The sequence below is a fragment of the Cervus canadensis genome, chromosome 3 (assembly GCF_019320065.1).
Source record: "Cervus canadensis isolate Bull #8, Minnesota chromosome 3, ASM1932006v1, whole genome shotgun sequence".
Lineage (NCBI taxonomy): Eukaryota > Metazoa > Chordata > Mammalia > Artiodactyla > Cervidae > Cervus > Cervus canadensis.
In genome coordinates this window covers 70,630,742-70,653,332 of record NC_057388.1, presented here as the reverse complement: position 1 = coordinate 70,653,332, position 22,591 = coordinate 70,630,742, and the positions used below count along the sequence as shown (strand labels likewise).

General features: G+C 47.3%; 1 protein-coding gene across 4 annotated transcripts in view; it reads right to left on the bottom strand.

Moving 5' to 3' along the window:
* The window catches only part of TNS3 (tensin 3), a 219,415-nt gene that overhangs the window by 160,862 nt on the left and 35,962 nt on the right, over positions 1–22,591 (bottom strand). For 2 of the 4 annotated variants that reach the window (XM_043463425.1, XM_043463427.1), the window contains exons 1-3: positions 20,722–21,097; positions 13,223–13,334; positions 1,366–1,403 (exon numbers count right to left, since the gene is read on the bottom strand). In XM_043463425.1, the coding sequence (XP_043319360.1) occupies positions 1,366–1,403; positions 13,223–13,334; positions 20,722–20,799 (228 nt within the window). In that variant the 5' untranslated portion in view covers positions 20,800–21,097. Of the gene's footprint in view, positions 1–1,365; positions 1,404–13,222; positions 13,335–20,721; positions 21,098–22,591 lie in introns of those variants that run through there. The other 2 variants (XM_043463431.1, XM_043463429.1) reach the window with 1 other exon arrangement.

The following is a 22,591-nucleotide window of genomic DNA, read 5'->3' as shown; positions in this document are numbered from 1 at the left end:
CTTGAAAAAAAGCAGGGCTAGAGCCACTTGTAACTTTTTTAGCTTTATGTGTGTGCACATGCCCGCATGAGTAAACGGCATGCATGTGTGTGAAGTGTGTGCATGTATGGGGCATGGATGAGTGTGGACTGTGTGTGACTACATGTGCGTGCCTGTCTGTATGGTGAGGAGAGTAGAGGAAACCAGGATCCTCACATGGAGAGCACACACGTGAAGCCAGCCCACAGTTCCACAAAGCCAGCCTCCAGCACACATTCCTTCCACTCAAGAGCCCAAGGACCAGGAAAGGTTGACCCATGAGGTCCAGAGCAGTGACAAAATCCCAAGACTCTCTAAACCCCATCTCCCTGGACCTCCAGCCACAGGGCGACCTGCAGGGAATCTGAGGGGGTCCCAAAAAGGAGAGGTGATGCGTGGGCCCTGGCCCCACTCAAGGTAACATCACACCTGGAATGTGCGAGAGATACAGACACTGGGACCCATGGACAAAACCAGGGCCTTATCTAGGGTACCTGCAGCTTCCATATGTCATTTCCAGGCCTCCTCATTCCCCACTAATCAAAGCCCTGCACCCAACCCAGCACACCAGACCTCAAGTGCTTCGTGGGGCCACCCAGCAATTTAACCCTCCCAGGGAATGCCCAAATGCAGGACAACTTCCCTGATTCAGGGTCCCCATACTTCCGTGACTGCCTAAAAATCCCAACCCATCCATGTATGTGCGTGCTAAGTTGCTTCAGCAGTGTCCAACTCTTTGCAACCCCCATGGATTGCAGCCTACCAGACTCCTCTGTCCATGGGACTCTCCAGGCAAGAATACTGGAGTGGGTTGTCTTTTCCTCCTCCAGAGATCTCCCCAACCCAGGAATCAAAGCCACATCTTTACGTCTCCTGCATTGGCAGGCAGGTTCTTTACCACTAGCACCACCTGGGAAGCCCTCCAAATCCCATCTATGAACTACATTCAAAAATGAAACCAGAAAAATCCCCAAGGCCAGCCATGTGCCCCAGACCCTACCCGCCCCCAGCCCCTACCCTACAACAGCAGCACGTCAATGTGATTAGAAAGAAGGGATCATGTGACGTGGAGAAAGGGTTGTGACATCACCAGGACAAAATTACCAAATTCTTTTCTGAAACCAAATTCTTAAGTTATTTTTCTATAATTAAAAACATGGATTTCATAGCTCCTCAGTTTATTCTTGAGATGAAAACTATACACCCTATCAGAAAGCATCTAGCAGCCATTTCTTAAAGAGTTTTGTTTCTGTGGCCATGATCCAATGCAGCCTCCTCCTATACACATCATTCAACACGGGCCAATTCGGCTCCAGAAGTCCCATAGGAGAGCAATGTAACACTTACCTTGGCTTCACATTTCTTGTGACAGGAATACTTGCAGGCTGCAAGAGAAGGAAAAAGAAGGTGTGTTGAGCAGTCTGTCCATACTTTCTACATTTCCATCTCTAAATCTTGAGAAAGTCCAGACAGAAGGAGGTTGCTTTTTGCTTAGGACACAAAACTGAGTTCAACAGAGCGAGGGGGTGGGTGGACATGTGTCCAGGAACCCAGCCATCTCGGCAGTGTCAGCAGTGGCAGAGGGCACAGGGAACTCTGGAGAGGAGTTACAAACACCCTGGCTCTTCCAGGGGTTCAGGCCACCAGATCAGCACCTTGGGAGGAGAAAGGCAGCGCAGCTGAGTGGTAGAAAGTATCAGTGTTTGCCTGGAAATTATAGCTTCTCCCTGAAGAAAGGAGAGAAACTTGAAAATGCCCCAGAAGACTCAGGACCGGCGCCTTTAAATTAGTGAGAAATTGGACATTTGCGTTCCACGCTTCTTCCACTTCCGGACGACCTAAGAACTGACTGTCAGAACAAATCCACATCTAAATTCCTGTGGGGGATCCTTCAACCCAGGCCATTGTGAGGACTGAGAGAGGCATGTGCTGGTTCGGAGGCCCCAACAATGCAGAGAGAGCCGGAACCAATGCGGATTTCACAGGCCCGCCCTCTGTGGGCTGCAGCTGTGCCTACAGGACATGAAAGCCTCCCCCCACCAAAGCGGCTCAGGGCCCTGGGGCCTGTCTGCCGATGCTCCCATGCAGAGACAGAAGGACAGGGAGACAGTGAGGAATGAAGTAACTGCACCAAATAAGCGCAGTGCAGGTGCCCCCGTGGGCTCCAAGCAGGCATCTATCTGATAAATCCATGAGGTGACTGCGGGATGGGGGACAGGGACCTAGGCTTGGGGGCACAGGACCTGTAGGCTTTCTGGCCCAGCCTGGCTGGGCTGCCCTCGGTGGAATCAGGCCTCTTTTTCTTCCAGGATTATGGTGATGCCAAAATGCCATCATTCAAGGGACCCTGCTTTGAAACTGCAAAGCACAGCATCAATATATTGAAGTGTGGGCTCCTGGAAGAACAAGGCCTCAGGTCAGGAAATAGGTCCCAAACTGCAGTCAGCACTTCAAGGCCCAAACTTTTCATTCCCTGTGTTTTCTGAAAGCCCTAACTCACAGCCCACCTGGGACTGAATGAGGGTGAAGCAAACTAATAAAGAAAAAGAGCCTGTGGCTGGGGATCCTTAGAACTCCAGCAGGGAACAGCCAGGGGTATTATCTTTGCAAGATCTAGCTTTTGAGCTCCTTCTATGTATCCAAGGTTTGTAAAATTATTCACAAAGACACATATTTATTCTATATCTTCTAATGGGTCCACCCAGCAAAGGTGATGAGTGATTTTCTAATCAAGATAGGCTAGCTGTTGGAATAAAGGGGCTTTCACACCAGATTAAAATCTCAGACAGAAGGCCAGCCAGGGGCCAGAGGCCAGCAGCAAGAACAGAGATAGAGACGAAGGCAGTTGAGGGGCCCTCTGGCCTTTGAGGAAGATGAAAATTAGCGGAAATGCAGTGAAGACTCCCGCAGCCCCAGAGGAAGCTCCATCCACACACGCTGAATGGGGCAGCCGGACCACTCAGCAGCCGGGACACTGCACAACCTCCCATGGCAGTCAGCCCCCGAGACCGCCTCAGGGCTCCTCCTGGAGCCCGAGTCCCCGTGCGGTCCCCTCACACAGTGACAGAGCGGGTCGTGTGGCCAGGAAGGAGGGTGGAGGGTGTGGCGAGTAGCCTCTGCTCTGGGCTCCTGGACCACCGCTCTGAGAGGAGCCCTGCCCACGTGTAAGGCACTGAGGCAGCCCTGGGGAGGAGGCCCATGGGAAGGAATTGAGGCCTGCCGCCAGCAGCCAGCTGGGAAGCAGGTCCTCCAGCCCCAGGAGAGCCTTCAGATGATGCAGCCCCCCAAGAGACGCTGAGCCAGCACTGCCCGGCCACGTGACTCCCAAATTCCTGATCCACAGAAGCAGTGAGAACAGAAGCTACTGCCACAGTAAGTCACTGACTTTGGGAGTTACGCAGCAGATCAACAAACCGATTCAACCCAAAAAGGAACTCTGGTGTGTGGAACCGTGACAGTGGTGTGACATATTCACGGTGGATGGCCCACTGGGCTATGACAAGAGCCTCAGGCCATTACAGGGCAAATCCTCACATCCACAAAGGTGAACTAATCAGACTGAATTGCATAAACCACCCGAGTGCTAAGGCGAGGGTCCTGAGAGGTGGGCCCACTGTTCCTGGGGTGTAAGCAGGTGACCCGAGTATTATGAACTTTCCACCCAAAAGCCAAGCACCACGGTGGTCCCTCAGATTCAGATTTCAGTTTCCACATATAAGTGATACCGTACAATATTTATCTTTCTCTGTTTGTCTTAGCACACTGTTGATTCATGATGGTGAATGGCAGGATTTCCTTCTTTTTTCCACCTGAATAATGTTTTACCACATCTTCTTTATTCATTCATCCATTGATGGACACCTAGCTTGTTTCCATGTCTTGGCTATTTTAAGTAATACTGCAACCAACATGACATCTATTGAAGACACTGATTTTGTTTCCTTTGGCTATATACCCAAAAGTGGAACTGCTGGATCATATGATAGTTCTATTTTTCACTTTTTGAGGAAATTACGTACTGTTTTCCACAATAGCTGAACCAATTTATATTCCCACCAACCGTGTAAACCAACCGTGTACAAGTTCTTTTACTCTACCCTAACCAAAGCATGTTTTCCCTTGTGTTTTCGCTGACAGCCATTCTGACAGGTGTGAGGTCATATCTCATCGTGGTTTTGATTTGCATTTCCCTCAAGAGAAGGGGGTGACAGGGGGTGAGATGGTTGGATGGCATCATTGACTCAACGGACATGAGTTTGAGCAAATGCTGGGAGATAGTGAAAAGCAGGGAAGCCTGGCGTGCTGCAGTCCATGAGGTCGCAAAGAGTCAGACATGACTGAGCAACTGAACAACGACAACAGGATCAGTGATGCTGAGCACCTCTGCATGCATCTGTTGGCCACTTTTATGTCTTCTTTGGAAACTAAGAAACTATCATTTGAGTTTTGGTGTAATATCAAAAAAGAATATGCTTTCCTTTCCAAATACATATTTGTATACAGCTGGATTTTCTTCAAAGAGTGCAACCGAAACAACACATTTGGGATGGTTAATTTTATGTGTCAAGTTCACTGAGCCACAAGACGCCCAGATATTTGGTTAAACAGTATCCTGGGTGTGTCTGGGAGGGTGTTTCTGAACAAGAAAAATATTTGAAACTGTACACTGAGTGAAGCAGATTGTCCTCTCCAGTGTGGCGGGCTTCATCCAATTCACTGAGGGCCTGAATAGAATAGATGGTGAAGTAAGAAAGAATTGGTTCTCCCTTCCCAACTGTCTCCAAGCCGGCACACTGGTCGTCTCTTGCTTCTGGATTAGAACTCAGACAGGAACTATACACTGGCTCTTCTGGATGACAGCTTGCCAACTACAGATAAGACTTAGCCTCCAAACCATATGGACCAATTCTTTGCAATAAATTTCTTTCTCTATATACATCCTATTGGTTCTGTTTTGCTGAAGAACCTTAACTGACACCATGCTGAAATAGACTGAATGCAGAAGCAGCTAGGGGGATCCAGCCAACTAAGTCACACATAACATGCACTCAATTTATGTGCATAAAATAATGCCATTCTTCTTATTGTATGTAATGAGGAATAAAACAAAGAATAAAACAAAGCGATATCAAAGACCCCTTTCTGCCATGGAAAAAGAAGTTACGGAAGCAATAAGGAAGAAAAAAGTATATATCCACAAATGACATATAGAATGGCTACTGGGAAATCATGACTTCTAAAAAGCTAACATATGACAACGCTTATAATGTTGCTCGTATGTGCTCAGTCATGTATGACTCTGTGCAACCCCAGGGACTGTAGCCCGTCAGGTTCCTCTGTTCATGGAATTTTCCAAGGCAAGAATACTGGAGTGGGTTGCCATTTCCTACTCCAGGGGATCTTCCCAACTCAGAGACTGAACCTGGGTTTCTTATGTCTCCTGCACTGGCAGGCTGGTTATGTATGTACAGTACAAACTCTGTAAAATCAGACATGTGCAATGGACAGGTCCACACATGGGAATTCAGTATAGGGGAGAAACTGTCATATTCAGTTACAAAAGGATGAGCCACACAACAAATCATGCTGGGAAAACCAGCTCACTCACGAAAAATAACCTAAATAGCATGAATTCCAGATGAATCAACCATGAAATTGGAACAGAATTGGAAAAGCAGAAATGAATATTAGAATAAAGTATTGTAGAATATCGTTAAGACCCCAGAGAAGGGAAAGCATTCTTAAATAGAAACAAAAACAGAAATGAAATGAAATAATGGGTAAATTTGAACTATCCAAACCTTAAACCTTTCACATGACAACCACTCCATGAGCAAAATTAGTCAAGCAACTGCTCACTATGCTTGCAACATGTAAGTTGGAATGGTAAGGAACTAACATTTCTGTAGGTCAAAATCCATCAAAAATTGGCATAAATTCTACCTAATTTAACTATAGAAACATTAATATTATAATATCTATACTATGATTTCTTAGAAATCAGGAAGAAAAAATCATCTCATTTTTCAAATGCACCAAGGATTTGAAAGGCCAGTTTACTAAGTAAAACATTACAGGGATCTCTCTGATGACGCAGTGGATAGGAATCCAGCTGCCAATGCAGGGGACATGGGTTCAATCCCTGGTCTGGGAAGATTCCACATGCCAGGGAGCAACTAAGCAACTACTGAGCTTATGGCTGCCAAAGCGAGCACTCAAATGCACCAAGGATTTGAAAGGCCAGTTTACTAAGTAAAACATTACAGGGATCTCTCTGGTGACGCAGTAGATAGGAATCCAGCTGCCAACGCAGGGGACATGGGTCCAATCCCTGGTCTGGGAAGATTCCACATGCCAGGGAGCAACTAAGCAACTACTGAGCTTATGCTCTAAGGCCCATGAGCCTCAACTACTGAGCCCGCATGCCACAACTACTGAAGCCCACACATCTAGAGCCCGTTCTCCACAACAAAGAGAAGCCACCACAAGAGAAGCCTGAGCACCACAGCAAAGAGGAGCCCCCAGCTGCCACAACTAGAGAAAGCCTGTGCAAAGCAACAAAGACCCAGTGTAGCCAAGAATAAATACCTGAAAGAATCCGTCTGTCAATGCAAACGATGCAGGTTTGATCCCTGGTCCAGGAACTAAGATCTCACAGGCTGTGGGGTAATTAAGGCTGTGTGCCACAACCACTGAGCTTGTGTTCTAGGCCCCACGTGTCGCAACTACTGAACCTACGTGCTGCAACTATTGAAGCCCCTGTGCTCTAAAGCCCATGCTCTGCAACAAGAGTAGCCACCACGATGAGAAGCCCATGCACTGCAACTAGAGAGTAGCCCCTGCTCACCACAACTAGAGAAAGCCCACACACAGGAATGAAAATCCAGTACAGCCAAAAATAAATAAATAATACATTATAGACATCTTTTCAGTATCTTCTTAGATGCTCAGCCTCAGTGACAACCAGAGGAATGTAAAAAACCTAATAGAGCAAGACACCACTTTTCCACTGACTTGCAAAAATGAAAAGCAGAGAAGCATCAAGTGAAAGACGGAGTTAAGTTCAAGGCCAAGGTCCACGGTCAGCTCCCTAAGGCTCCCTCAGCAGTTCCCATTAGGGGTCTTTCTCCACTCAGGAAGGGGTTATGTGGCCAGTGCGTGTCTCACAAGTTTCTAGGAATTAATGACACACGAATCCTCACCTCCACAAGCCTGGGGCCTGCATTGCATTCCTTGGTTAGACGGGTTGCCAAAGTCCCAGGCAGGAATCCACTCTTAACAGCAGCGGCAACTGTCTGGAGCATTTGGCTCTGAAAGGCCCCACATTGTTCCTTGTTGTCTTGGAACTGCTACCCTCCCGAAGTCTCCAGGAGCCTTGGAAATCCAGGCCACTGTTTCAGGCTTATCATGCAACACTTTACACATATCTACCCAGAGAGAGATGAGCCCTGGGTGTCACCTCTGTTTCTCTGCCTCTGCCCTCAAGCTCACCCCAACCTGCCCTCAACCTCTGCCCCAGTTTATCCACACGCACAGTCACCAGCTACATGAGACGGGGGGCCATATGCCCACAGCAGAGGGCCCAACGCCACATTCACTGCTTGGTCACCTGCTTCTTTTCCTCGCCTTGATGGTCCTAACTGCCACCAAGTCCTGGGGTTCTAATTCAGCACCTGGCACAAAGCAAGTGCTGACTTGCTGATCAGCCTACTCAGCCCTAAGCTTTGTCTGTAATCCCCTAGTATACTTTAGACTGTGATAGTCTCACACACAGGGACAGAACTACCCCCCTCCCCAGACTGTAAGCTTCCCACCAACAGGACTCCCCGCTCAGACTTGGAGCTCCCCACTGACAGGACTCCCCCTCTCATACTCTGAGCTCCTCACAAACAGGTCACAGCTTTCTCATATTTTTATTCCAGCAGGCAGTTAATGTGTTCAGTTAACCAAAGGGGAAAAGTCATTATCAAATATTCCTTACAAAACCCCCCTCCATCCCATTTCCCCTCTGTCCTCTTTTTTGCTCTCTTTCCCAACCTTCATTTCCTTCAGGTTCCTCCCTACAGTTGTCTCTTTTGCAGCATTTCTTTTTTTTCCATGCCAGTCTGTTCTCTCCTATTCCATTATTAAATTCAGGCAAACCATCTCTCCCAATGCCATCACTTCTGTGTGATCTGACACTGCATTCTCTCTGAATTCATCTCCTCCGCAGGGCCAAGTTCTGCAGAACTTACAACTTTTGACACCCAGGAAAAGACTCACCCACTCAGGACTAGAACATCATGATCAACCATGCCAGTGTCCTCAAGTATGGGTTTGTAGAAGGATTGTCAGTGGAAGCTGGGCCACTTAACCCACCCAAGAGACGTCAGTGGAGCAGTGAGAACAGGCTACCTGTTCAAAGCCCTGGCAGGTGGGAAGGGCAGAGCAGGAACCGCTTCAGTGGGTTTCTGAGCAGCAGGAGGCAAACCGCAACCAGACACTTAACCCCATCGCTCACCAGCCATCCGTGTGGCTTTGCCTGTAGTTACAATTTGAGAAATAGGGGTTAAAGAGCCTCTATGTACGAACGACAGCTTCTTAAAAATGAAGTTTTTCTTCTAAGTTAGCCACATAAAAATAATCTGTGGCAAATAGGCTAAAATGTGAAAATAAGTGACTTGCAGGTCAAGAACAAGCCTAGAAAAAGGAACAGTAAAAAATATTAGCCAAAGTCACAGAATACACACCTAACCCTTCTCCATCATCACCACCATCAGCAACGTGACACCATAACCAACAGGAATAACACCTAACACTACCAGACACTTCCTTGAGCCAATCAGGGCTCTCTATGTTCCTCGTGCATTTAATCTGTTCCTCACAATGACTCTAAAACAAAACTCAACCACGGGGAGGCAGGGCAGGAATCCGAGCAGCCTGTCTCCAGGGCCCATGCTTCCCTACTGCTCCAGAAACAAGTCAAAGGAAGGGCCCTTCCAGTAAGACCTCACACTACTTCTGCATGATCACTGAGAAAAGACATGCAATGTCTACAGACTGCACATACACACTGGCTCAATGTGCAAATGTATACAACACACATCTAAATTATTAGGAGGGAAAACCACTAAATTGTCTGAGTTTTTTATGATATCTATATAGCTTACTGACAAAAGGAAGAGATCCTAGAGATTGACGACAGAACAGGCAAATTGTAAAGGTTACAAATAGAAGGCCAGGAAAGGGGCCTGTCCTGGGCCACAACTTCTTCTGCAGGAGCCAACCACTGACCCTGCCAGGCGCCGTCTACACTCCCAGTGACCGTGCCAGGCTCCTCACCCAGCAGCACCCCCACATCTTGCCCCTGCCCGTCCAGAGGGATGCAGTGCGGAAGAGGGAAAAGCCCAGCCTTCGGATGCGGACAAAAAGCACAGCTAAGAAGATGGCCACACAGCAACAACACATATAAACACCCAGCTCTCACATTTCTATCCCTATGGTCACTGCCATAGGCCTTTTTTCCCTTGACAGTGTCAGGGGCTATGTCTCTGATGATGGCATTTTTGAGAAGCAGACTGTCAAATCACAATCCTTGGATCTCCCACACACATCAATTTAATTTAAGAAGATAATGTCTAAAAGATTCCTGGCACATAGAGTCCTTTCCTTTTCAAAAAAGAGTAGCTACTGTTTATCAACACAATTATTACAGCTAGGTACATAAATATTATCATATTTATGTACTCAATACCTATTGAGTATTCTCATAGGTGTTTACATTCCACCATATGCCAGTGCCAAGTTGCTTCAGTTGTATCTGATTCTTTATGACACTACGGATTGTAGCCCCGCCAGGCTCCTCTGTCCATGGGATTCTCCAGGAAAGAATACTGGAGTGGACTACCATGCCCTCCTCTAGGGGACACTCCTGACCCAGGGATTGAATATGTGTCTCTTATGTCTCCTGCATTGGCAGGCAGGTTCTTTACCACTAGCACCACCAGGGAAGCCCGTGCCCACCAAATGAGGGAGTTCTAAAACACCTTTTTCTGGAGAGAAGTCAGCAGATATCTCACGAACAATGCTACAGGTGAGTCCCCAGCCTCTCAATGCCTGAGGGCTGACATTCACCATGTTATGAGCATACCCCATGCTGGACCCAGAAATAGAGCATGATGCCTCCATGGGCTCCTGTCACCATGGCCTCCTTCCATGCCACCCATTGCCTGTCCTGCCACCCACGTGGGGCCCCAGGCGTGCAGGCATCCCTGATGTCAGTGGGCCTCTCTCTGCCAGGACCTGGGCCTTGGCCTTCAGGAGGACCTGCTCCTGTTTACTTTTCCCAATAGCACAGCCTCCAGTGCCCACAGCCAGGCAGCTGATTCCTTTGGCCAAGGATGTGGCTTCCCTGAGCTGTACATGTCCCCAAGGTGGCCTCTGCCAGCCCACAGCTCCTGGCCACGTGCTTCAGGGTGACAAGTGCCACCACCCAGCCACGAGGGATGGATCCGGGGCCTCTCAGGGAGGGTCCATACACTTCCCCTCAGCTGGAGGGCTCAGAGCAGAGGAGTGCGGCCTTAAGATGAAACAAGGAGGCCAGGTGAGAAGGGGGACTGTGGCGTGTCTGCTGGGGTGTGCACACACGGAAGGGGAACAGGAGCGCAGGGCGGCCCCAGGACCGGTGCCCGGACCCAGATCCCTTCTTACTGCCTCCAAACCAGGCAGAGCATCTCAGCCCAAGTGGTGGGGTGACAGCGTGTGAGCCCTGGGTTCCCCACACGAGAACACAGTAGCAATGTTCCTGTGGGGAAACGACACGTGGAGATGAACCCCCTGAGGCAGAGGGCACCTTTGGGACAGTCTCCAGTGAAGGATTTTCTTCAAGGAAAAAAGAACTAGGTGGGTCCAAAAAGTGATTTCCACGGGGCTAGACTGTGAGATAAAACAGAACCACAGTGATCCTCAGACCAGAGAAGCATAAGCCAGACAGATCACGAGTCAGCACTGCACAAGGCCAGCCTGTTGCCACCCTTCTGCCCTCCCACTCTTCTGTGTCACACAGGGTCCTTGGGGCCGAGTTGGCCTTGGGCAGTGCAGCACCCAGTGGGATCCTGAGATCTCACTGCCTCCCCCATAGAATTCCAGAGGATGCACAACCACCTGCACACACAATCACAAGCCATCCACACCACTCTGCCAGGCCTCTTAGAATTCCTTGACATCCTACACATCACAACTATAAACGCGTAAGACAGATTGTTAAGAATCAAAGAATATTCTGGGCCCCTTCCTGGCCCCTACAAGCCTGGGAAGCTGCAGGACAGGGAAGGAAGTGTGAGCCTGGAATGTGCGCTCTCGTGCCAAGCCCTGGATGGTACTGGGGGCTGTCAGCATCCTTGAGGAGCTCTGGCCTGATGGAAAGCCTGGCTGCGGGGCTCCACTGTCTCCAATCTGGCCATATCTCATTGCTTCCATTTACTTTGAAGAGAATAACTGTATCTTGTAGGTGGTTAAGGCAGAAGTACTGAGAGTTTTAAAAGGATGTTTGGGATAGCTCTTTAGTCAACTCAGGCCTCAGCTGTACAGAGATGAGAAGGAAACTGACTCTCCAAAGAGCCAATCTGTTTGTCGCCACCAGGCCATCATTAACTGTATGTGGGAAACAGAGGCGTTGGGCCTACAGAGCTAAACCACCTTGGTCTGTGCTCATGACCTGCACGTGTGGACAGCAGCCAGCCAAGGAATCGCCCTGGCACATCCAGGTGGGGTCATTGAGGAAAATCATTATCACAGTTGCAAAGCGAAGTACCAGAAAGTGAGCTCAGCACCTCACACCCATCCCAGCCAGGCCTTGCACCAGCCATCCAGAGAACAATGTTGCAACCCACATCAGGGACTCAGAGAGACTTTGATCCTAACAGACTCAGAGCGCCAGCCTGCACTCCTGGCCCAGCCCTGTCTTGGCCACACCCTTCTCTGCACTTCCAAGTGCGTGTGTATGCTCCTGTGAGCATGTGTGTGTGCATGCATGCATGTGAGTGCGTGTGTACGCACACAGCAGGCCTGCTGATGTGGGGAGAGGGCCTGTGCCGAGAGGCCTGGTGCTGGATCCGTGTCCCACGTGCACCCCACAGGTGACTCCTCAGCCCTCAGGGCCTGGCTCCCCCTTTGTAGGTGGAGAGGAACCATCAGGCCCTGTGAGACAGGCTGCATCCAAGGATAAGGTGAGAGTGCCATGCACTCTGAGAAGCAGGTGCGTCAGCTCTGAAACAAGAGACCCGTGTGGGGTGAGGCAGGGAGGGGACTTCTGGCACCTCCAGGAGGCCACAGAGGAGGGAAGGAGAGGCGGGAGCTGGCTCCGAGGCACCAGCATGGTCAGCACTGACAGTGGCCGGGCCCTTCCGAGGAGGGGACACACCTGCCTCCCGCCCCCTCTAAGGTTCCACGACAGTGTGGCCATCATGCATCTTTCCTTGAGCCCGCCTAACTCCAAAGCAGCCCTCAGGGACCATGTGCCAGGGAGTCCACCGTGAGGATGGGGAGCCTAGAGGCAGCCCTGGAACTATTCTATGGAGAAAATCCCAAACCCATCATTGATAACAAGCCCAGAGCAGCCCAAAGCCTTCTCCCAGGTAACCCCATCTGCCTCCATTCTGTGACACAGAACCACAATTCCAGGGTTCAAGGGAAACAAGAGAAGTCCTCCTCACAAGTCTGTGATACAGATTTACTACCATGGAAACAAAAAATAGCAAGTTGCATTGATTACCTGGGGTTTAAACACCAAATACTGAAGCTGGGGGCTCTGTTTACGGACTGGCGCAACGCCTGACAACAGGCTAAAAGGACAGTAACGCAATGAACCGTCACTCAAAAGAACAGAAAAATTTCATTTGTAAACTCTGGTAACAGACCAGAAAACAAAAGGGGATGACTCAAGCTACCGACACTAGAGGACAGAAGGAAAATAAGTCATGAGCCACTCACGGCTGGCCCCCTCCCATAAGACTAACGTTGCTCTTTCTGGAAAAATTTCTCATGAGCATATATCTGTGTAAATACGTTTCATCCCAGTCCAGCGAGGGTGAAGGGAAACTCAGGTTAAGATGGGGAATTCCATGATTTAACTTTGGAAACTCCCGAAAGAAGGTTTCATTTTGGGTTTTTGTCTGTTTGCTTTGCTTCAGTTTAATCGGCATGAGAAGGATCAACGCGGACTCACCTCGGCATGAAATCCCTCGACCTTCAATAATCTGTTTGCAAACCCCACAGACTCTGGCTTTTTTAAAGGCCTTGTTCTTAAAACTGTGCAGACTCGCAGTTACTTCTTCTGGCTGAAAAAATAAAGGGAGAAAGTGTCAGCACTTCCATTGATAGTCCATTTGCTCTTCCTTTTCCCTTTCAAGAGATAATAAATCCAGCCGAGTTGGTGAAGAGCTGAAACAAGAACTTGACCAGGCAAACAGAGCAAAACAAGACAGCACCTTGCCAAGGCTGGGATCCCGGGAGCCTGGGATGCCCCGTCTGCACGCCCAGTGCCAGAGCCCTGGTGACGGCCCACATGCGCCCAGCTCATAATCCCCCGGGTGGAGGGCTTATGTGATAGTGGATCAGCTTCCAGACTGCAGGCTTACAGCTACCACTTCTGCGACAAAAGAATCCACGTGCGTGCCTAGAGTCTTAATGCTTTTTTCCTCGGGAAGAAACAATCAGCAAACAGCATGATTATAGCAGAGGACACTAACTCACTGGCCTTCCTGGCCCCTTGGCCTCTCTGAACTCACGTACTGGAGGAGACGCTGTCATCAGACCAGGGTGACAGGACAGGCGGTTCCTCTTTAAACCTGGTACAACATCGAATCCATTACACACACAGGCACTGCAAGGAGATGGACCACTTAGCCACCAAATCCATGTTTGTAGTGTCAAGCAAGGCTCACAGCTACAGCTGAGGATCTTATAAAAATTCAATTTGCCTTTGAAACTAAACACCAGTCATATTCCCATTTTCTGATATGTGACAGAGCATTCTAACATAACTGATATCCACATGGACTCACAGAAGCCATTACTCACACCAGAATAGCTAAAATTCATCGAGAAGATGAAGTGTCACTGAGAAAGGAGACAAATGGTACAGCTACTTTGGAAAGCAGCTTGACAATTTCCTACACGTATTTTTAAATCTACACCAATCTTACGACTCAGACACTTAAAACTACAGACACTTAAAACTCAGACACTTAGGACTACAGACACTTAAAAAATATGTCCGCAAAGACATGTGTGAGAATAATCAGAGCTACCTTTTTAAAAAGTGCCCCTAACAGGAAGTAACCCAGATGCCCATCACAAGGAACCTGGACAAACAAACCATGGTATATTCATAAAATGGATATACCTATCATATACCCAAATATTCACTTATGTATACACAAGAGTAAGCTACTAATACATGCAATATCATGGGTGAACATCAAAAGCATTATTAGGCTGAATGAAAGAACTCAGACATGAGCACACAGTGACTGGTTCTCTTTATAGGATGTTCATGAAAAGGCAAATGAACCTATCTAGTTCCTCAGAGGCAGGAAAAAATGAGGTGAGCTCTACGACTGTCTCTAAATTCCTACACGGAGAAAGTTTTCAGGATGTAGAGAGGGAAGGGGGAACCAGTATACCACATGGGCTGAAGGAAAAGAGTTAAGAATTCAAGCTGAATAAGCCAGCAAGAAAGAGTTCGCTAAGCAGAGCACTGTAGAAGAAAGAGCTGCAAAGAACTCTTAAGATCTTCAGAGGGGCCCTCGGAAGCATTCAGCACAGTACCGAAGAGCGTGTGTGTACGCACACCTGTTTGAGGAAGATACCCAAGGCTGGGGAAAGAACCACCATTTGAGGAAACAGTGCTCACACAGAGCCGAAAATAGTCCTCCTTCCCACAGCCAGACCAGAAAAACCCAAGATTCAGGGAATATTGCACAGAAAACAGGAGGATCTTGCCTCAAAAGTGAGGAATGATTAACTATAAACTGAGCACCGCTCCTTGTCTCTCCAAGTAATTTAACTGCATTCCAGAACAAAGCTCAAGAATATCTGTAGAAATAAAAAAATACCCAACACCCAGTAAGGTAAAATTCACCATGCCTGGTACCCAATCAAAAATTATCAGGCATGGGACTTCCCTAGTGGTTCAGCAGCGATGACTCCACGCTCCTAGCACAGGGGGCCCAGGTTGGACCCCTGGTCAGAACTAGATCCCACATGCTGCAAGGATCCCAACACCACAACTAAGGATCCCACATGCCACAACCAGGACCTGGTGCAGCTGAATAAAAACAAATAAACAATTTTTTTTTTATTATCAGGCATGCAAAGCAACAGAAAAACATAACCCATAATGAGAATAATCAGTCAACTGAAAGTGACCCTGAACTGACAAGAGTAAGCACACAAGATATTAACAGAGTATTATAACTATATTCCATTTGTTCAAAAAGGTAGGTAAGAAAAGATCCAAAACAAACATTTACAGAAGCAAATGTACATATCTGAGATGAAAAATATTAAAACGCTGGATAAGATTATTGACAGATTAGACACTGCAGTAGAACAGATGAGTGAATTTGAAGACATCACCATGGAAACTTACCAAAATAAAGCACAAAAAGAAAAGACAACCTATGTAAATAAATAGACAGATAAACAAAAAGAGTATCAGTGAACTGCGGGACAGCTTTAAGCAGCTTATAAGCCCCTGAAAGAAAATGGGTGGGTGGAGGGATATTTGAAGAAATAATGGCTGAAACTTTTCCAAAACATGAGGAAAACTATAAACCCATAGATCCAAGAAACTCAAAAAAATCTCAAACACAAAAAAATGTGACAGAAACGACATACGGCACATGAAAACCAAATGGCTCAAACCCAGTTAAAAAGAAACAATCTTAAATGAATCTATATACAAAACTGAAACAGACTCACAAATATAGAAAACAAACCTTTGGTTACCAAAGAAGTATGGAGGAAAGAGAGGGATAAACTAGGAGTAGGGATTAACAAACTATTACACATAAAACAGATAAGCAACAAGGATTGACTGTACAGCACAGATAAGGATATTCAACATCTTATAATAACCTATAATGGAAAGTAAATCTAGAAAAAAATTCATATATATATATACATATATATAAATGAATCACCACTGTACGCCTGAACCTAACAGAGCACTCTAAATCAACTACACTTCAACTGAAAAAAAAGAGATCTTAAAGGCAGCCAGGGAGGCAGGGGAGCACAAATGACACTCACGGGAGTAAGCATTAAAATAAAGCAGATTTCTCATTCAAAAAAAAGCAAGTGAAAACACAGTGTCGCAATATAAAGTACTAAGAAAAAACTGACCAATCCAGCAAAAATACACTTCAAAAATGACAGTGAATTAAAAACTTCCTAGAATATACAAAAGCTGAAATAATCTATCACTAACTGACACTACAAGACATGTTAAAGATAGTCTGAGCAAAAGGAAAATAATATTAGATGGAAATATAGCTTTACACAAAAGAATGAAGACCACTAGAAATGGTGAATTACACGGACAAATAAGTAAGGTCTTTTACTTCTTACTTAAAACTCATTAGAAGATAATTAACTATTTAAATAAAAACTGATAATGATACAATGTGAGGTTTAATGTAAGTAGAAGTAAAATTTATGGTAAAACAGCTCAAAGCTCAGGAAAGGAGAAATGGTAGTACATTACTGTAAGGCTCTCATAATATTCATGAAATAGTACACTATCACTTGAAGGCAGACTGTGACAAGCTAAAAAGGTATAACATAAACCTAAAGCAACAACTAAAATAATGAGTTGTAGGTAATAAATACAACAAAGAAGATAGAACAAAATTATTTTAAAAGTTCAATTACTGTTAAAATGGCAAAAAAAGAGAAAAAGCAGTAATAAAGAACACGTAAGAGAAATGGAAAACAAGCAGCAAGATGATAGATTTAAACCTCAATATATTAGGAATCACATTAATGTAAATAGTTTCAACATCTTAATTAAAAGGCTGCTGCTGCTGCTAAGTCGCTTCAGTTGAGTCCGACTCTGTGCAATCCCATAGACGGCAGCCCACCAAGCTCCGTCGTCCCTGGGATTCTCCAGGCAAGAACACTGGAGTGGGTTGCCATTTCCTTCTCCAATACATGAAAGTGAAAAGTGAAAGTGAAGTCGCTCAGTCGGGTCCGACTCTTAGTGTCCCCATGGACTGCAGTCTACCAGGCTCCTCCGTCCATGGGATTTTCCAGGCAAGAGTAGTGGAGTGGGTTGCCACTGCCTTCTCCAAATTAAAAGGCAGGGATTGTCAAATCATATTTTTTTAAAAAAGAATAGAAAAATATAAAATGCTAGTGTCAATCAAAGAAAAGCTGAAATGACTATATTAATAAGTTGATTCCAGATTAAAGAATATCCCCAATGATATCCATCTGAGCCACCAGGGAAGCCCCAAGATATAGAAAAGCACTACATAATGATAAAAGGGTAAAAATCAAGAGAATATGACAAAGTTACATGTTTAATAACAAAATTCTCAAAATATATGAAACAAGAACTGACAGAATTGCAATGAGAAATAAGCAAACATAGATAATCAGACATTTCATTACCCCACACTGAATTGTGTCCCCACAAAATTCATATATTGAAGCTTTAACCTCCAATGTAACTATGTTTGAAGTTAGGGCCTTTATAGAGGTAATCAAGGTAAAATGAGGCCATGAGGGTAGGGACCTAATCCAATAGGGCTGGTGTCCTTATATGAAGAAAAGGAGACACTAGGGAAGCTTGGCACAGAGGAAAGTCCATGTGATGACACGGTGAGAAGGTGGCCACACAAACTAAGGCAAGAGGGAGGCCTTAGGAAAATCCAAACTTGTCAATACCTTGATCTTGGACTTCCAACTTCCTGAACTATAAAAAAATAAACTTCTGTTGTTGAAGACACCTAGTCTGTGTTATTTCATTATGGCAGTCCTAGCAAACTAATATAGCCTTTCTCAATTATTAATATTATTTTTATAAATAATTGATAATTACTGCAGAAAATAAGCAAGGATACATAAGCTTTGAACAATATTATCAATATCTTGACCTAACTGACATTATAGAACATTTGACCTAACAGCGGCAGAATACCCATTCTTTTCAAATGCATATGGAATATTTAGTAGACAAGTCTAAGAAAATTTTAAAGTATTCAAGTTGTACTAAATATGTTCTCTGACCACAATGGGATTAAATTAGGAATCAGAAACAGAAAGATCTCAGTAAAAATCCCCTAAGTATTTGGACCTCAAATAACACACTTCTAAATAGTGTATAGATTAACACACCATGGCAATGCACTGCTATTACATACTTGTTTATATATTTGTTCCTGCTTTTTTCAAGAGACCATATACTTTTCGATAGTAGGGATCCTGAACTCAGTGCCTACAAAACAGGAATGAAGGTGCTACTATTATGAAGTCCATGACATTGGCAGGGCCCTTCTGGGCTGTAACCATAACCAACACTGCTCTACAAATGGAGATATTAGGATGCGAGATCAAGACCACGTAGCCAACGGATAAGGAATGTGGGCTCAGACCCAGTCTCCACTCCAGCCTCATGCTCAGACAGGAGTAGACATTCAAGTAGCTGACACACACAGCCCTCTATCATAATCCCCCAGCTGGCACACACTTTTCCTCCCTTATATTTCAGTTATTTCTTTACAGCCTTCTCTTTTGTGTAATTTCCTACAGGCAGGACACCAGGCTCTTATCTATTTGTCTTCCAAGGCCCTGCACAGTGCCTGGCACCCTCAATTAATACTTGTCGACTGAATGAATTGGCTGTATTCTGTGAGCCAAGAGGGGATACTGTGACGTTTTATTCCTTACAAATACCTTTATTACAACCAGGGAGAAAGAGGCACTGTGCTCCTGTGGTTTTCCTGCCGGCTGGGCCACAGTTAGAAACCTGGAGGAAGGAAACAGCAGAGGCGCTGTGTGGAGGCCGAAGCCATTTCAGTGGCTGGATGGTGGAGGAATTCATTTCAGATAGTGTAATAACATCTGCTCACGCTTCATCTGTACATAACATCTCCATTGTGAAGTGAGCCTAGACGGGATTAGGCTGCCTTTGTTTTCACCTGATACTGTGCTTTCATTTCTCCCAAAGAGGCGGGCCCAATGAGTGCACGGGGGACAGGGGAGGCCGAAATGCTGAAGCATTTAGCAGGCTCAGTTCAGGAATCTAAATTGCATTTAATTGTTAGGAGCAGACAGTGGGAAGGGTAGAGAGCAAGGCTGCCAGTTCTACAAGGACTCCCTGAGGGGTTCAGGGTAATTAGTGCTGGTCTTGATGGTGAGGTCTCTTTTTAGAAAGAAAAATCTCTGCAAAACTGAGCGAGGAAGTGTTCCACAGGCGTGCAGCAGGGTAACCTTTTGCTCTGCTCTGCGAAAATGCAAAACCTCACAGTTCCTCTCTGCTCAGTTCTCTAGGCTAATGTTGCAGTGGCAACAGTTACCCCCACAAAGCCTAAACCAGCACAATCCAAGCCTCCTTTCCTTTCAGGAGAGAGGATTTCGGTGTGTGTTTTCCTACCTGGGAAACCTTCAGTAGCATTCGAGGGGGGCAGACGCACTGAGCAAAATCACCAAGCAACCTGACTCTGAAGTTAAACGCTACAACTTCCCGGCGTGAGGAGAGCCGGCCCCAAACCTCTGGAGTGATCCTGCCCAGAGATGCCTGCAGCCAAGGGACCCAGAGCACGGGGACATCTTCTGCCTTCCGCACACGGTTCCCAAGCTTCTCAGGAGTAGTGTTTGATTGTTAAACTAAAAATCAGAATGAGCACAACTCAAAGTGCTGTGAAATGGCTGACATTCTGACAACTTCTCACTCCTCAGAACCTTCATAAGTTTCCAGCAAAACGAATGCAATAAATGCCTAATTATTAGACTCAGAGAGGGGACTGTTGAACTTAGTAGGGAGCCGCCTGTGCATCTGCTCAGTTTAAGTCAAGCGCCATGGAAGACAGTCCCAGGACCAAGGGCTGTAACATGGCCCTGGGGAACTTGCACTTCTGCAACAACGCTGGAGCATCCTCACACACCCACAGAGTTACAGCACCCTTTTCCTCTGCAAAGAAACACAAGCTAGAAGGGAGTCCGTGAAACTGCCAAAGTTCTGCTTCCATTCCAGCAAGGGAGGCCAAGGAAGTGTGTTCAAGAGGGAGCTGGATTCAAAAATTAAGACCAAAGCTGTCTCCCACTTCACGTGGGCCCACCAGGGCGCCGGCCTCCCACCAGTCAAAGCTCTACTTTCCCTCGCTCGTTCTTTCCTGCTCAAGTAACAGGCGCACACACGAACACACACGAGACACGCGTACACAGACAAGGACATACGCGCACTCGTGGACATACGGGCACGCGCAGAGACCAGGGCACAAGCGCGAGCGTGCACGCGCAGACAAGAGTGCAAGGGCACCCGTACACACTTGCACACCGGCGCGCAGACCGGGGTACGCGGGCACACACAAGCACACGCGCGCACCAACCCAAAAGTGCTTCCACTCCCAGGGCTTCCATCCTGTCGCAGCTCCCAGTTCCCGGCGCGCCGGGGTCCCGGTTCCCTGCGCCCCTCCCCCTCGCAGAACGCCCACTCACCTGGCGCCGGTGCCGGCGAGCCCGCGCCCCGCGCGCGCACCCTCCAGGCGGCCCCGGGGTCAGGGCGCGCAGCCGCATGGCCGTCCGGGCCCCCGCGAAGGGTCGGGCCAGGCGAGGAAGGCCGAGGCAGGCGCCGATCCCTCCCGGGTAGCGATGCGCGGCAGGTACGCCTCCTGGGCCCCTGTGTCTGGGAGTCCCAGGAGAAGTTCGGCCCCGGGAGCCCTGAAATGAAGCGGTCGCCAACTCCAAGTCCACTCGGCCGTCAGGAGTCAGATGCCGCGAACAAAAGCCAGACGAATGAGCGCACGGCCCCCCGGCGCCCCTCCATCTGACACGAATTAGCGCTCCCTTCCCCCCGCCCCTGACCGCAGCTCCGGAGAAGAGGAAAAAGGTTTCTCAGCCAAACCCAAGAAAAGTGGCGAGGAAACGCCTCCTAGGACAGGGGTGGGGGGCTCACCCTCCATCGCCCTCCAACGCCCTTGGCCCTCCCACTGGATTACCCCCGCCTTTGGCTGGGGTACAGCTTGACTAGGATTTCAGACCTCTCCAAGAATGCAGATCCAGGGACTTAAAATCAAAAGCCGCAGGCTGTCTGGCTTTCGGGATTTTAAATCTTCTATATTGTCCAGTAAACTTGCATCTGTAATGGTCAGTATCACCGGTAACCTATACTGCTAGCAAACAGTGGCTCTGGAGTGGAAAGAAGGAAAACTCTAATACAGAAAGGTTTTCTTTCCAGTTTGCCTCTTCAACTAAGAAAAACAAGGAGCAGCCTTGCCAAAGTGGGATGAGAAGCAGGTAGAGGTTCCAGCAAGCTCAAAGGAAATGACCAATGGGCCTTCCCGTAGCTGGGGTCTGGGATCCACAGCACCCCTCCCTGTCCTTACTATCCAGAGAGCCATCCAGCTCCCAGCAAATCACAGCCGAGTTTCCTCTCTGGGTCTGTGATTTTAGAAGGAAATTAAAAACCTGTTTTTAATTTATTTTAAGGAGATAAAGGTGACTGGGATCGTGGGGAAAGGGTCTCACATGAAGAGGAAGCCAGACACCTGGAAAGGGGAAGGGTCCCTTAGCCTCATGAAGCACAGCACAGAGGGGGAAGGTGGGCCTGATCCACAGACAGAATGGCCCTTTGCCTGTCAGACCCCACAAGACTGAGTCGTCTTGGGCAGGGCTCATGGACCAGTGGCTCTTAGCTCTCCACCATGAGAAGGTCTGGTGACATTCCTGAGAAGGGGTCCCTTGACAGTGGACTTGTTCAGTGGAGACCACCTCCTCCCTTCTGTGGGGTCCCGTAGAGGAGGCCGCATGCAGAGGAGCATGTGTCCTAGGGAGCTGGGTGGTCTCAGACCTGCCGGCTCACTGTGTGCATAGCAGTGCCGTGTGCTCTCGTGGCTCAGCCTGCCTCCGTGCCCAGCCCAGGGTACAGCCGCACTAATGCCCTGTGTTGGTCTAATGCTCTGACTTCAGATCTTCAACTCCGCTTGCAACTCCAAATGTCTTAGCTTTGGAGAGCACTCTGGGTGGGCTAGACCCCGGGCCTTTATGGTTAACACATGTGCAAATTCCAGCCATCAATTCAAAGGCCGACATTAACCTCTCAGGTTCTGGCACCAAATACCCATCTTTCCATTTCTGGGGGTGGAATAGCAAAGCTGCTCTTTGACTTTCAACCACACACCAAAAAAAAAACCAAAAAACCAGAAACACATCATTGTGGCTTCTCACCTGGCAGCCACCCATTCATTCTCATTTCACCTTCATCCTTCAAATAAGAGTATATTCATCTGTCTCTATATTCATTCATTCATTTGTTATTTTCTAGATTCATTCATCATTATTCACTTTTTCTATAAAGGAGTCAAACTTT